This window comes from Erigeron canadensis, chromosome 1 (genome assembly GCF_010389155.1).
Source record: "Erigeron canadensis isolate Cc75 chromosome 1, C_canadensis_v1, whole genome shotgun sequence".
Taxonomy (NCBI): domain Eukaryota; kingdom Viridiplantae; phylum Streptophyta; class Magnoliopsida; order Asterales; family Asteraceae; genus Erigeron; species Erigeron canadensis.
In genome coordinates, this window is record NC_057761.1 from 14,882,215 (window position 1) to 14,896,490 (window position 14,276).

The window sequence follows — 14,276 nt, forward strand, 5'->3', positions numbered from 1 at the left end:
AGATTAGGTTTTGAAGAGGGGATGCTAGGTGTTTTTGGTTGTTTGTTGGTGATTCCCCGAAAGTAGAGTGAATCTCCTTACGCCAATCGAATATGATTGACATATGGCAAATTGAGATCGTGCCAATGATTATGGATCTGGTTGATTGAGTTTAGAATGCTCTTGGAAGGATATTATCATATCCGATATCCAAGGATGCTTTTGCTTAATCATTGTAGGCTGTGGGAGGCTTCGGGATGGAGAGTCATCGTCCCGCCGCATGTTGCTGATATGTGAGGATATTATTGTAGGTTGTTGGAGCATCTCTTATAGAGAGAAGAGGACGTCCAGATCTGTGTGTGTGTTTTCTGGAGAAAAGGAGAATGAGAATTTAGGTTTAGGTTCATTCATATATATAGGGATAGAAATCTTGGAGAATAAGTTTAGGGTTTTAGAGAATATTCGTAATAATATGCCAGATCTGGTATTTAGGACGAGATAAGAGCAAATCTCTTTAATTTAGGAGGAAGAGATTGAGATAATCACGTCCATATTTAGATAAGGCTTACAGCGGATACCTTCGTCACGCAAGGTCGGCTCTGTCACGAAGGTCGTGTTCCGTCACGAAGGGTGACATACACCAACAAGAATGAAACCCAAAACCCAGTGAATATGGCGTAAGAAACTCCAATCAACAGTGTCAAAAGCAGATTGATTATCTATCTAAAACGCATATCTTGGTGGACCAGCACTTCTATGGTAATTATGCATAAGTTCTTAGGTCAATAGAATATTATCAGAATTTCTCCTTCCAGTGACAAAAGCAGATTGATTTATGCTAACTAGTTCATGCGAACTATCCTTCAACCTATCAGTGCTTATTTTACTAATGCACTTGTAGATAGTATTACAACACGAAATAGGCCTATAGTCATTAATGGAGGACGGGGTCGTTACCTTTGGAATCAAAGTTATAATAGTATGGTTGAGTTGTTGTAAAATCTTGCCATTATGGAAGAATTCACGGACAACTAAACAGACATCTCCACCAACTATATCCCATGTACCTTTAAAGAATGCCGATGTATACCCATCAGGTCCCGGTTCCTTATCTTCTCCAATACCAAACATAGCCTGCCAAATTTCATTATCCTGAACGGTTTTAACCATAGACTGAGCACGGTTAACATCCAATGTTTTTTGAAAGAGCTGTGGTGATACCGAAACCACATCACTGCCCTCCTTGCTAAAAAAGTTTATGTAGTGATCAACCAAGGCAGTAGGGGCCGCACCACCCTCATGAGTTACTCCATGCATGTCTATTATCAATTCAATTCAGTTATTAATAAAAGGAAGTTACATACCATACCATCGAGGCTTTCTTACAATAATAAAAAGAGAATTTCATTATGTGACTATGGCTTGTTGTCTAACGGGGTCCATATCCATCCAGAGGCCCATACGAAGGTCCTTCGCTCCATGAGAACCAATGGGGTCCATTCTTGCCCTCTTCAGATACCTTCTTTGTTTTCGTCACCAAGGTCTCTATTCCTTCATCTGATTGATATTTGATCATTCCATGTGTTACTGACGGGATCATTTCAAATTTCTGAATTCTTGGTCTCCCTAGGATTGCTTGGAAGTAACATTCCCTGGACCATGAAGAAGGCTATATTTTATGTTCGTTCCCAACGTCCTTTTCCTATTGTCATTTTCACAGATAAATTTCCTATCGGTCTAGCCATATTCCCAGAGTATCCTTGTAACAAAGCATCTGTCCTTTTGAAGGTCATTCATGACACAAGGTGTAACTTCCAAAATATTTCTTCGAAGAGAACGTTGCGTTCACTTCTTGTGTCCACACATATTTTTTTAACTTTTAAAATCTCAAAAATTGTGGAAATTACCAGAGGGTCTTTGAAAATGGTGGTGTTGTAGATTGAGGGGAATGTGATCCTTGCCATGTTTCCTCTATAAGCCTTCGGGAACCTCTGTGTTTGCTCCGAGTTTGTTTCTTATAATATTGTAAATAGTTTTCACGGGGCCCTTATTTTTCTCATATGTTTCGTCCTCTTCTTAAAGCCCTGTTGTTGCCTTACGCTTTTCACCAGGTGTGATAGCTTTCCTTCGTTTATTGCTTCTTCTATTGCCTTTCGGATCTGCCAACATGCATTTGTATCATGTCCGTTGTCCCTGTGAAACTAACTGTACTTCTTTGGATCTTTCCTGTTTCTTCCACTTAATCTGGATGGTGTGGGGAAGGTTTTTGCAACACTTTCAGTAAGTAATATTTCTTTAGGGCTCTTGTGCATTTCTGGAAGGTTAACCCTAAGATATCCTTTGTCATCTTTGTAAAATGGGTTATGCCTTGTTTTGGTTTCTTTATCATTTCCCCACTTTCCTTTCCTGCTTTCCGGGACTTCTTTCTCATGTGGAGGGCTTATGTCCCCCTTTGAGGCAGTGTCTCTAGCATCAAGATATGCATAAGCTCTCCTTCGACCGCTTTATATGTCTTCGGGAGGTCCCTATACAAGAATTCGTATAGTCCTTTGCTCCGAGGCCATATACAAAGCCCTGATATCCCCTGTGACTCAGGGAGGTCCACAATATCCTCCGTTTTGGTAGTAAACCAATCTATGAATGCTCTGCAACCCTTTATGTCCCTCTACTTTATTACATGAGCAACCATATGAATTTTCTTGTGTTTCTTTTGTTGCTGAAACGGGACCTGAGTTTTTACTTCAGGACATCAAAACTAGTGATTGACCCCTTCGTAACATTTTCCAGCCATTCCCTAGAGTCTCCCTTGAGCACATATCTGAACATTCGGCACGAAACTGGTATGTTCCATACCTTCATCTCTTCATCCCCTTCGAATGCTTCCAAATAATCGCCCGGATCACTCTTCCCATCGTTCGTTCCCAGATGTGATGGAAACTTTATGTCCTTCGGGAGGGGATAGTTTTGTATCTAGGCGACAAACGGGGAATTGTCGACATTCCCTCCAACCGTCTGTAATTCCAATACATTCTGATACACTGAAACTAGGGGTCTGCGTGACATACTGGGGCCTCCGATACCTCACGACATACGATCCTTGGTGTGGCACGGACCCAGGGGTCAGCGTGACATATTGGGGCCTCTGATGCCTTGAAAGGTCCCTTGGATCGATGTAGCATAATGTTGTGTATTATACTGCGATATGTAGTACTGATGGGCTTGTGCTTCTCCCGTTGGCTGATTACCAAATGGGCCTCCTTGTGGGTTGCCCGAAGGCTGGGTTCCATACTGTTGGGAGTTATATTAATGTGGTCCTGGTTGCGGCCCATACGTACCTCCATAACTTTGGCCTTGAGGCCCTTGATAGCTTCCTAGTGGGAAACTGTATCCGGCGGGAGTGTTATACGCCGGATTTGTGCCATTCCCTCCAATGCTCATTGGGACATACTGAGCATTCTGTACGGGAACGGATCCCGCTTGTGGTACGTTGGACTACGGGACCTTGGGGGACATCAGCTTGTGCGGCAGCTCCCGCCAGAGCTGCATTTTCTGATCTTTAGCCTTCGGCCGCCTGTGGTTGCGTCTAGTGTAGAGGTGTTCGGAGACGAAGGCCCTCGTTGTTCAACCCAAAGCCATAACCGGCTCTGATCCTTGAACTCATGTCTTGAGGATATCGTTGGAACCCTCTCGGGGGAGTTTCCACATCATAATCGTCCTCTGTCTCATCGTTTAAGTTGAACACCTTACTCGTGTGCTGCCCAGTGCCCGATCCTTCGCAAATGCCTCATAGTTTCCTAGATGTGACTATAGTTCCGAAGAATATAGCCTGGATCGAACAACTATGGGGCCCATGAAGGGGATCCCCGTGAGAATCCTCCAGTTCTCCTTGTATATGGGTTGATCGCCCTAAATTTCCATCTGTTTGGCGATTTGCTTATTGATCACCGTTGGAGGGTGCTTCAGTGACTGGTCCAGATCTGGGGGACTGGGTAGTGCTCCCCTCGGGTTCATTTCCGGCAGTCTATTGGGAATCTTGTCCAAATCCGGGTTCGTTCGGCCATTTCTTCCTAGTTTTGGTTCGATGCAATTATTACAAAAATGAGAGTGGTTTTGGGATCCGAGCGTGAGGTCCCACGGATGGCACCAAATGATTGTGCCCGAAACGGGGTTAGGTTGAAGATGGGATGATGGTGTTATTGGGTCGTTCTTGGCGGTTCCCCTAAGGTAGCGTTCTAGCCTATTTATGCCAATCGAACGAGTATATGATATATGTGTGTGTTGAATGTGACTTGAAGCCTTGAAAGGTGTTTAGGTCCTCCTTTGATAAGAGAAAATGTTCTTGGATAACAAGTAGGTTTCTTTAGGGTTTTCCTAAGCCTTAGGCCAGGAATATCATTTCCCTAATTATCGGTTGGAAGTGATAAGGGCAAATCCCGGTTTTATAGGGAAACAATTCTATCTTTAGTTATCTTTTGCGGGATTCTTTGTCATGGAGAAGCCTTTGTTACGGAGAAGCCTTCGTGCCTCAGCGTATTATTATTCCATTGTGTGATAACTTATGTGTACCGCTGGGAGAATATATAACCAACCGCCAACGAACAACCCAAAATATCAATAATCCCATCTTCAACCTAACCCCATTCGGTGCACAATCACTCTCTGTCTTATTTTTAGGTTTTAATAAAGACAGCAAAGAATAATAAGTTATTGAGAAAATATCACAAATGGTCCATGTCGTTTGTTACATTCGCATTTTGCCCATGTGTTTTTTCCGTTGCAACTGGTCCTTGCCTTTTTCTTTTGTGTTGTCAGAAGGCCCTGACACTAACTTCTGTTAGTTTTAACCCATTAGTGAGGGTATATTTGTCCATCTACATAAAAAACAATTTTCTTCTTCACTCTTCATCCTTCCAGCAATCACCACTACCACCGAAATCCTCAAATATTTGATTTTCTAGATTTTTTATCCATATAATTTCTAAATCCATAGCCACTTTTTTTAATTCTTCCCTGAATCTCAATATACTTTTTTTTGTCCAAAATCCTCAAGCATCAGTAATGTTAAAACGTAATTGCAACAAACACATTCATACATCTCCTATGTATAGGCCATCCCCAAAAGCAATGAGTTAACTCTTCGTGTTGTACATAACTACATATATACATACCATATTCTAAACTTATAAAAACTTCTATTGGGAAGTATTTTCAACCTAGTTACTGAAACTTATGGTGCAACAATCAATTTCATAAAGTTAATACATGACACTCAATCGATTAAGAAACCAAATATGGAAGGAAAAGAAACATCAAAGTGGCAGATAAAATAAATCCACAAAGTGATGTTTTTTGCTTATAACTACCAACGATACACAACTTTCTGATTCGAAGTCCGTAAGTCACCATCAATAAGTTTGATTTTCTAGCTAACATCTGATGTTGGCAGTGGGGACTGTGGTTGTCGGGTGGTGTTCACGGTGGTAGCGATGGTGGTTGGACCATCGATCCATGGTGGTGATTGGTGAATTGGTGATGACGTTTGGACCGTTGAAGCTCATGCTTTGTAGGTCGTCGACGATGTCCTCGATTCATGGTGGTTCCAAATATTATCTATATATTTGTTCCTCTCTCCATTTGATACCTACGACCGACCACCACCACACAACCACTGCGCCACCATCAGCCCACTTGTGATACACCACCGAGCCCACATCAAACAAGAATCCAAAAAAGATCCAACACCTAAACCCACCATTAAATTTCAAACCCCAACTCACCCAAAATAAGAAGTTTAGATTTCATTTGATATAAAAAGTGGATATATAAGAGAAAATATTACAAATGGTGGATCTGATCTACTATACATCACAAAGCTTTTCAAAATGTTTGATGTTTCTCTTTCTTTCTTGAAGTAGGTATGACTTTTTGGGGATGATGATGAAGATGTGGAATGCATAGGGATACATATAGATAAGTGTATATATATATATTTTAAATTAAAAAGAATGATTACTATTACAAATAGTCCCTAAGGTTGGTAAAAAGACGAGTATACCCTCACGTGGTTTCCACATGAGGGGTTTAAACGGCCAAATTTAACAGATTTTAGTGCTAGGGCCTTCTAGGAACGAAAACGAAAAAGACAAGGACCAGTTGTAACGGAAAAAAAGCACAGGGGACAAAATGCGAATGTCACAAACCATAGGGATCATTTGTAACATTTTTTCTAAGTTAAATGTAGTAGAGTAAGTAAAATATTTATTATAATCTATACTATATTATAAAGCAGATCTCCCTTGTCTATATTTTAAGTTTCAACATTTATTTTTCCAAAATGCCCATATATCAATTCTATATTTACCTAACACCTTTTTCTCTATACTCAAATCTCAACTAATCATTTTTTTCCTCTATCCTCAATAAATAATTTATTCCTTCATTTTATTCAAAATCTTTTATCTCAAAAACTGTACATCGATAAATTATAAAAATTATATGTGTGTCCTTAAAATTTCATGTTCTTTCATTAGAGATGTCATTCGATATACTTTCGACGAATTTTTAAATTCGACGGCGGAGTCGTACGACTAAGGCATTTGGCTATCACACTCTATGACGTATCACCCCCACCATCTCACCGCCGCAACGCGCGGGTACAATTATTCTCCATAAATCAAATAGGGTTTCAACTTTCAATTTCAACAATGTACAAATGATAATGCATGATGTACCATACACCAATGCCTATAACTTTCTCTCTTCCCCATAAATCATTTTATTCCTCCAATTCTTTCAAAATCTTTGATCTCAAAAACCGTACATCGATAAATTATAAAAATTATATGGGTGTTCTTAAAATTTTATGCTCTTTCATTAGAGATATCATTCGATATACTTTCGACAAATTTTTAAATCCGAGGAGGAAGCTCATACGGCTAAGATATTTGACTATGACATTTTATCACAACCTATCACATATCACCTACCTACGACCCTCACAATGTTACTGCGCGACGCGCGGTTACTTGCTCTCGTTTACTGTAAAAATCAACTCCCGAAGATTAACACCTCCAAATAATAGAAAGTGGTAGTCTATTACTACAACTGGTATTTCCATATAAAACCCCATACAGATCTATACTTATTGTTTCAGCTCACATTCCATTCGATTACACCGTCCAGCATTATCAATTTGTTATCGTATTTCGTATTATTTCAAGTGAAAATGGGCAGTCGTTATACCGATCCTAATCCATTTCAAGAAGATGAAGGAGAGGAATTTAACCCATTTGCGGTAAATCCATCCATCCATTCATTTTTACTATTGTGCTCTGTCTATCAGATCTGTTTTCTAGTGTATATATATATGTGTGTGTGTGTGTGTGTGAGAGAGAGAGAGAATTTTTTACTTGAAGGAAGTTAAAATCTCTGTGTGCCTTTCTCTACATATGATGATTCTTTCATATGTATCTATAATTTGACAATGCATGTATGTAGTATATCTCTAAAATGTACTAGTACCTGAAGTTGCTATCATTATCATTATTTTTAGTTTGTTATTGTTATTATTAAATAATTGTTACCTGTAAGTTGATTGTCATTATCAGTTCTGTTGTGAATGTGAACTGAGAGGGATCGCTTTGATCTCCAAGACCACTCGCAATGGAAACCACGAGACTCAAGTTGTTTTTCGCTGGTTGAGGATTGGTGATGCCAGCAACGAGATTTTTTTTTTTTTTTTCAAACTGCTATTTTAGTTTTCATTATTTATAGTTTAATACTGAAGGAGTTGTGTAGAATTAGTGGTTGGGGGGTGGCGATTTTAGTTAATGATAGAAAATCGGTAGTTTTCCATCAAAAGTTAAATACAATTACATATTGTTGAATACTTTTTGGGTGTTGATCTTTACACCATTGTTTTTTAACCATACACCACCAAAGATGTTTCACATTATTGTACTGTAAAACACCTTAAAAACATATTTGGTGGTGTACGCTAAAAATTAGTAGTGTACAAATCACCACCCATAGCTTTTATGTTAGAAACAGGTTGGTGGGTCTTGGAGCAGTTAGTTTAACTCATAGAATTGTGCGTGTGAAGTTCATATACTGGAAAAAGATCATATAAATGTTGAATCTAACCTCACCTATATACTTGGATTTTGTATTATATGTCCATTCAGATTTCTAGAATTATGGTGTATAGAAAAAAATGTTTGCATCTTGTTAGAATAATGCCTGGTCAATCACTCTACGTAGATTGTGTAATATAATTGATAATATTGTTAGCAGCAGCCCTTATGATTCCAGCAGCATGTTTTACTAGTATATAGCCTTTTCTAATTCTAGCTTTTATACGTGTTATAACTTATAAGCTTCTTAGCTATATTGATTCGCACCTTAAGGCACAACTTCCTTGGATCATGGCGGTTTCATCCATGAATTATAAATTTTGTTCCTTATTGAGAAAACACACATATTTATAAATATCATCGAGTAGATATCTGGAACTTGTGTGTGTCTGGAGATGCATTTGCAAATATGTACCAATAGATATGTAATCGGTTTTTAAATTCAAGTTTTGCAGGTTAGTAGTTTTAGCTTGCCTCGTATAAGACATTTTATAGTCATTCTTTTCCTTATTGACCTTACTCAATATGATTTCCATAATTTTACTCTTGAATCCCATCATAAACTTCTAAGCTTTTTCCACCTGTTTTCAAAAGTGTTGCATTATCGGCATAAGGTTTAGTCATGGGTTCATCTTGTTGAGCTTACTGTTTATTTAATTAGAACTTTGTAACTTTAGCATGGCTTGGAAATATCATGTGTGTCTCTGAATCTGTTTGGATGCAGATGAAAATAAACTGGTCCATTTTGTTACAATCGTATTCATTTGTTATTAAAAGTATTTGTTCAAGGACGACATACCTTCTTATCTGTATAAAAAAGACAAATGCTTCAGTAGTTAGACCCCTTACATGTACTATTCTTGGAACATAAATTTCACATTGTAACCTTGAATTATATGGGATTGTGACAATTTTACAATGCAGCTCTGCTATTTTGTGAGAAATCTATTTTAGCATAATTAGTTAGCTACTTTCGCATCTATTTTGCTTTGCTTTATATTTCTAATTTTCTGTTAACTTGTTTGAGATTTAAAATTAAACAAAATCCATTTTATGGCCTTCCATTCATGCCTTTTGCCCACATTATAAGCATTATTTTTTATTTTTCATTGTTTCATGTCAAAAGCACTGTTCTATAGTTTTGGACATTTCCAAATTCCAACTATTACATATTGGCATATATATTGTTAGACGAATAAGGAGAGTTGATTTTGACTTATGGTCTCCAGTTGCTTTATTTTACTTTCCTCTGATCATGACTTATGTATCTTTCTGGATTTTATAATTCTTTCAGAATCAAGCCACTCAAGGGAACAACCACGGTGGAGGTGCATTTTATATGCCAGTAAGATTTGTTGCTTTTGTTATTGTTTGTTTGTCTTAGTGATCTTCTCATTCAAGTTGCGATACCCTGATCACAATTCTTTTAGTTATGAATATATTTACGATTCCAGTGCTTATATTTCTTCTATATATGCTTCACAATTTCTGCAAAGAAAATTGTAATCAGATCTTCCTGTTCTGGAAGCAAAGTACATTCAGGAAAACCTTTTTGTCTTGGTGGAAGTGATGTACCCACTTCAAATGACCTGACTTTTTGAAGTTTACAGTGCATTTGTTTTGTTGTCTTTACGATGAGTATATGAGTTTTGGTAGTATGGAATGAGAATGATCTTTTCAAACTCTTGTAAGGTTTTCTGTATCATTCTCAATATTCGACCAGTGAACCAACCAACAGTTTAAGAATGAACACCCACATATTTCATTCGACCCCACTATCATACACCTAGTGATTTCATGGTACAAATCAAATACCATCAAAATGATATTTAGTTAAAGCATTAGGAAAAAAGTTTAGACCATTCATGGACATGGCAACCATGGTTAAACGTGATTTAATTTGTAGTGGTTAAGAGTGCAATAATATATAAATACTATTTTGTCAATTCTGACAAAAGTTCAACAGAATGAATGACTTTTTTAGAATAAATAACAGAACATTAGTATTTACAATTGTTCGTTCTTGTTTGCATCATTGTTATCTATATATACATTTGTAAGATAAGAAGTGTAATGACCAGAATGGAACTTTCAGGCTCATGGTAGTGTGCCTCCTGCAACTTCGAAACTATCACCTCTTCCCCCAGAGCGTGCTGGCTACGATCGTGGTGCAACAATTAGCATCCCTCTTGATAGTGACCAAGTAAGATTACGATTTTGATTGTTTATAAGATATGGTCTGTCGGCTGTACAGCTGTACTCTATGCTAGGACCAAAGAGGGAAATGATGGCACCCTTAAATATGCATGCGTTGATATTTGGTGTGTTTATCTCGAGCAGCAATGAATAATAAAATTTGGACAAAAGGAAAAGGGTTGAAAGTCGCCTGCAGTTTAATGTTCAGTGCACACAACGTTAAGTATTTTTAAAATGGAATTTCAATCATATGTAATGCTAATTCTTGTAATTATACTTAACACATCTATTATCAGTCATAAAATATTGCCAATAAATTGCTCATGCGACGCCTGGTTCTTTTTGGCCTGTACTTAAGCACTGTCTCCTCCCATCTTACTCTAGTGAAGGCATCAAACTTTCCATATTTTGATTTGACTTTTATCTGAATCAGGATTTTAGAACCAAAGAGAAGGAACTCAAAGCTAAAGCGACTGAACTGAAGAGGAGAGAACAGGTATTTATTCATCCACTTAATCTTTTAGTAAACTGAAATTAAATATGAAGAGTGTCAATGTGCTATAATTGATATGTTTGGACTTCCAAGTATTTCGGTAGTAATCTTTTGCCAGTATTTATGTTTTACATTCGATTTGAGTGTGCCTTTTCTTAAAATCCGTCTTCTCGTGGTGGGTTCCACCTTTTAGTGGAGCCAGGAAATCTACACACGGGGAAAGGGAGTGGCAAAAAGAGTTTAGAAAACAGACTGGGGGTCATGAAGGTTATTTATAATTTATTGTTTAACAATTTTAAACACTCATTAGTTACCAAAAGTGAAAAGGGACAATTGCAGCTGTTAGAATCTCCCTAGCTCTATCATAGGTCCAGCTTAACATGAATCAAACAGAGCAACAATTAAGTTCCCTTTTCTTTTCACACCATAGACATCAAGACCCACAAATTGAATATTATATAAAGTAAAGAAATAATTATGATATTGTGTTCCCTAATTTTTGTTAGTTTGTAGATAATATATAATTATTGTATACATGATTCTTCATATCCTTTGCAGGACCTTAAGAGGAAGGAGGATGCAATTGCCAGATGTAATATTGTTATTCATGAAGACACTTTTTTTTGGTACCTATAATTTGGTTGCAGACACAATAAGGTTTATTTGATGGTTTGTTTTGCAGCTGGAATTGTTCTAGAGGAAAAAAATTGGCCACCATTTTTGCCTATTATTCATCATGACATTACCAATGAAATCCCTATTCATCTTCAGAAATTACAATATGTTGCATTCACAAGTTTCCTTGGTATGTAAATATGGCTCTTTTCTTCAAGTATCTATGGAACATTCTTTGAGATAAACTCTTAATTAAAGTGGCCATGAGATTTCAACATTATGAAGTTGCAATGCGTTGCAGGGGTTGTAGCTTGCCTTGTATGGAATCTTGTAGCAGTGACTGCTGCCTGGATAAAAGGCGAAGGTAGTTTAGTAATATTATAGCCTTCCTTATTTTCTTTTTGCTATTAAAAGTACTAAAGGGCAACTTTACAATGTTTGCTGTCATTGCAGGTCCAACTATTTGGTTTCTTGCTGTTATCTATCTGATAGCAGGAGTTCCAGGGGCTTATGTTATGTGGTATCGTCCTTTACATCGTGCTATGAGGTATGAACCTTGGCTTTATAAAGTCTCCTTTATACCATTATTAACACAAGTCTATGCAATGTTTGACTGGGTACGTAGTCCAATAAAAATGTTGACTTTTGTTGATTTTCCAAAATTTCTTCCAAGACATAAAAAAGAGCGTAATATAAGATCAAATTAGAGGACCCTGCTGAGCAACAACAAAGGCAATGTGTACACTTGCGCATCCGGAAATTCTTTTGAAGTAATTGTGTAAAAGTGAGATAAAATTTGTTATTGTGGTACATCCCCGGAAAAGCAAATTTGGAAGCCATGAAATCTTAGATCCAATATTGGCAATAATTTCGGTATCATGTAATATTACTAATGGAAAATACGTAAACTTTGGAGGTTGCTAGGTGGACTGGGTATATGGTTGATTGAAATGTTTTGTTGCTGAAAAGGGTCATTTTTAGGTGACGGTTGAAATGGGTTTGGTCAGACTTGTTGACCTAATAACAATTTATGAAGTTATATTCAACCAAAATTTTTTTTGTTTTTTAGCTACTATTTGCAGCCTTTTGGTGTAAAACTTAACCCAAATCAACACTTATATAAGATTACGAGTGAAATATGCCACCGCTAAACTTTTGCAAGGAAAAGCACCTTACCCTAGCATTCTTTTTAAGGGAAGGAATTTTTCTTACATCAGAGCAATATAAACCTTGGAATTTTGGTCCCTTGGATGTTTAAATGAATCACGGGAACCTTCGGTTTTTAAGTCCTATATAGTAAGCAAACACCATTTCTAAAAAAATGTTTTAAATTTATTAGGATTAATTGTTTATCGATAGATTTAAAGCTGTCATTTTCTCGACAGAACTGATAGCGCTTTGAAATTTGGATGGTTTTTCTTGGCTTACATGGTAAGCTCTTTAGTCTAAACAGTTGTTTACCGCTCTGCAAATATTTTGTTGGTGTACTATGTTAATGATGTTCTTGCCTCAGTTTCACATTGCCTTTACTGTATTTGCTGCTGTCGCTCCTCCTATTATCTTCAAGGGAAAATCTCTGACGTAAGTTCCATGTTAAGGCGTCATTGATAGAGCTAGATGTATAACCCATTTATAGAATGGCTTGATGTAGGAATCAAGGGTTCTAACGGGTATGCTAGGTATTAATTTAAATATATGATATACTAGTTATTTTAAGGAGCCACGATGCCCATTTTCACAAGTACCAAAAATACCCTTTTTGACTGGTTACCCAACCTGTTAACCGCCCATATTTTCACTTCTTCTGAGTATTTGAGTTCAATTACTATCATGATTTATGAAGCTAATTCTCATCTGGTGCTTTTTTGACATTTTGTTGTAGTGGAATTTTACCGGCACTTGATTTGTTAACATCTAATGCTATTGTCGGGGTAAGTTTCCAAAAATGCCTTGTTCGGACATCTTAACTTAGTTGCAAGGATTCTCTTGCTGATAAGTGGAATCAAAATCTATCATTACTCATTAGATATTTGAGTACTAATTGTAGATTCCTTTCAAGTAGCAATTATGTTGTAAGAATGTTCATCTTTGTTTCACTTGCAGATCTTCTACATGATTGGATTTGCATTATTTGCTCTTGAGTCAGTGATAAGCATTTGGGTCATTCAGGTTCTAGTAATTTGTAACTATTTTCAGATTCTTTACACGTTTTTGCATAAGAGTTGAAGTAATTTTAATATAAAAATAAAATAAAATTTATAATGTTCTGGATATGCAGCAAGTTTACATGTATTTCCGGGGCAGTGGAAAAGCTGCAGAGATGAAGCGTGAGGCTGCAAAATCAACTATGATGGCAGCATTCTAACATGGGTAAGAACACAAAACTATAACTTGTTGAAGAGGGTTCAAAGTTGGGTATCGCAGCAAGTAGCTAGCTTTATTGTTATTATTCTTTTCATAGAAGTGACATTTTGTCCAAGAATTTGGACAAACAGATGCTTATATTCATTGTAACTTCAGTGTCATGGATATCATAGTAAAATGAGCGACGCTTTTATTTCAAGTAACAAACAAGCTTACAATCACGTCCCCTTGTAGAGATATCTTACTTATTTCAGATTGCTGCAAAAGTTCAGCATTTTCTTAGTAATTTGTAAATCTAAAGTTTATACTACTACTTGGAAAGAAGTGTTCATTTGTCACCTTTTTTGTTGAATCCCATACTGTTTGGTCTTCTGTTACCTCATCCCATACAAATTATATATTAGTTTATATCAATAAGGAATATGATAAATTCTCGTCAGGATAAATAATTACCCTATCAGAAAATATATCTTATATTTTATATTTTTTGAACGGCA

General features: G+C 36.9%; 1 protein-coding gene across 2 annotated transcripts; it reads left to right on the top strand.

Moving 5' to 3' along the window:
* Positions 1-7,086: 7,086 nt before the first annotated feature.
* Positions 7,087-14,000, top strand: LOC122602958 (secretory carrier-associated membrane protein 1-like). 2 transcript variants are annotated; one of them, XM_043775577.1, is made up of 13 exons: positions 7,087-7,273; positions 9,406-9,456; positions 10,207-10,314; positions 10,741-10,803; positions 11,359-11,392; positions 11,483-11,605; positions 11,717-11,779; positions 11,869-11,962; positions 12,801-12,846; positions 12,929-12,996; positions 13,298-13,346; positions 13,519-13,584; positions 13,694-14,000. In XM_043775577.1, the coding sequence occupies exons 1-13, from the start codon at positions 7,205-7,207 to the stop codon at positions 13,778-13,780; spliced, it is 921 nt and encodes a 306-aa protein (XP_043631512.1). In that variant the 5' UTR covers positions 7,087-7,204; the 3' UTR covers positions 13,781-14,000. The 2 variants fall into 2 exon arrangements, with proteins under 2 accessions (XP_043631512.1, XP_043631520.1); XM_043775585.1 differs by lacking the exons at positions 12,801-12,846; positions 12,929-12,996 and having other exon boundaries at positions 7,088-7,273.
* Positions 14,001-14,276: the final 276 nt, after the last annotated feature.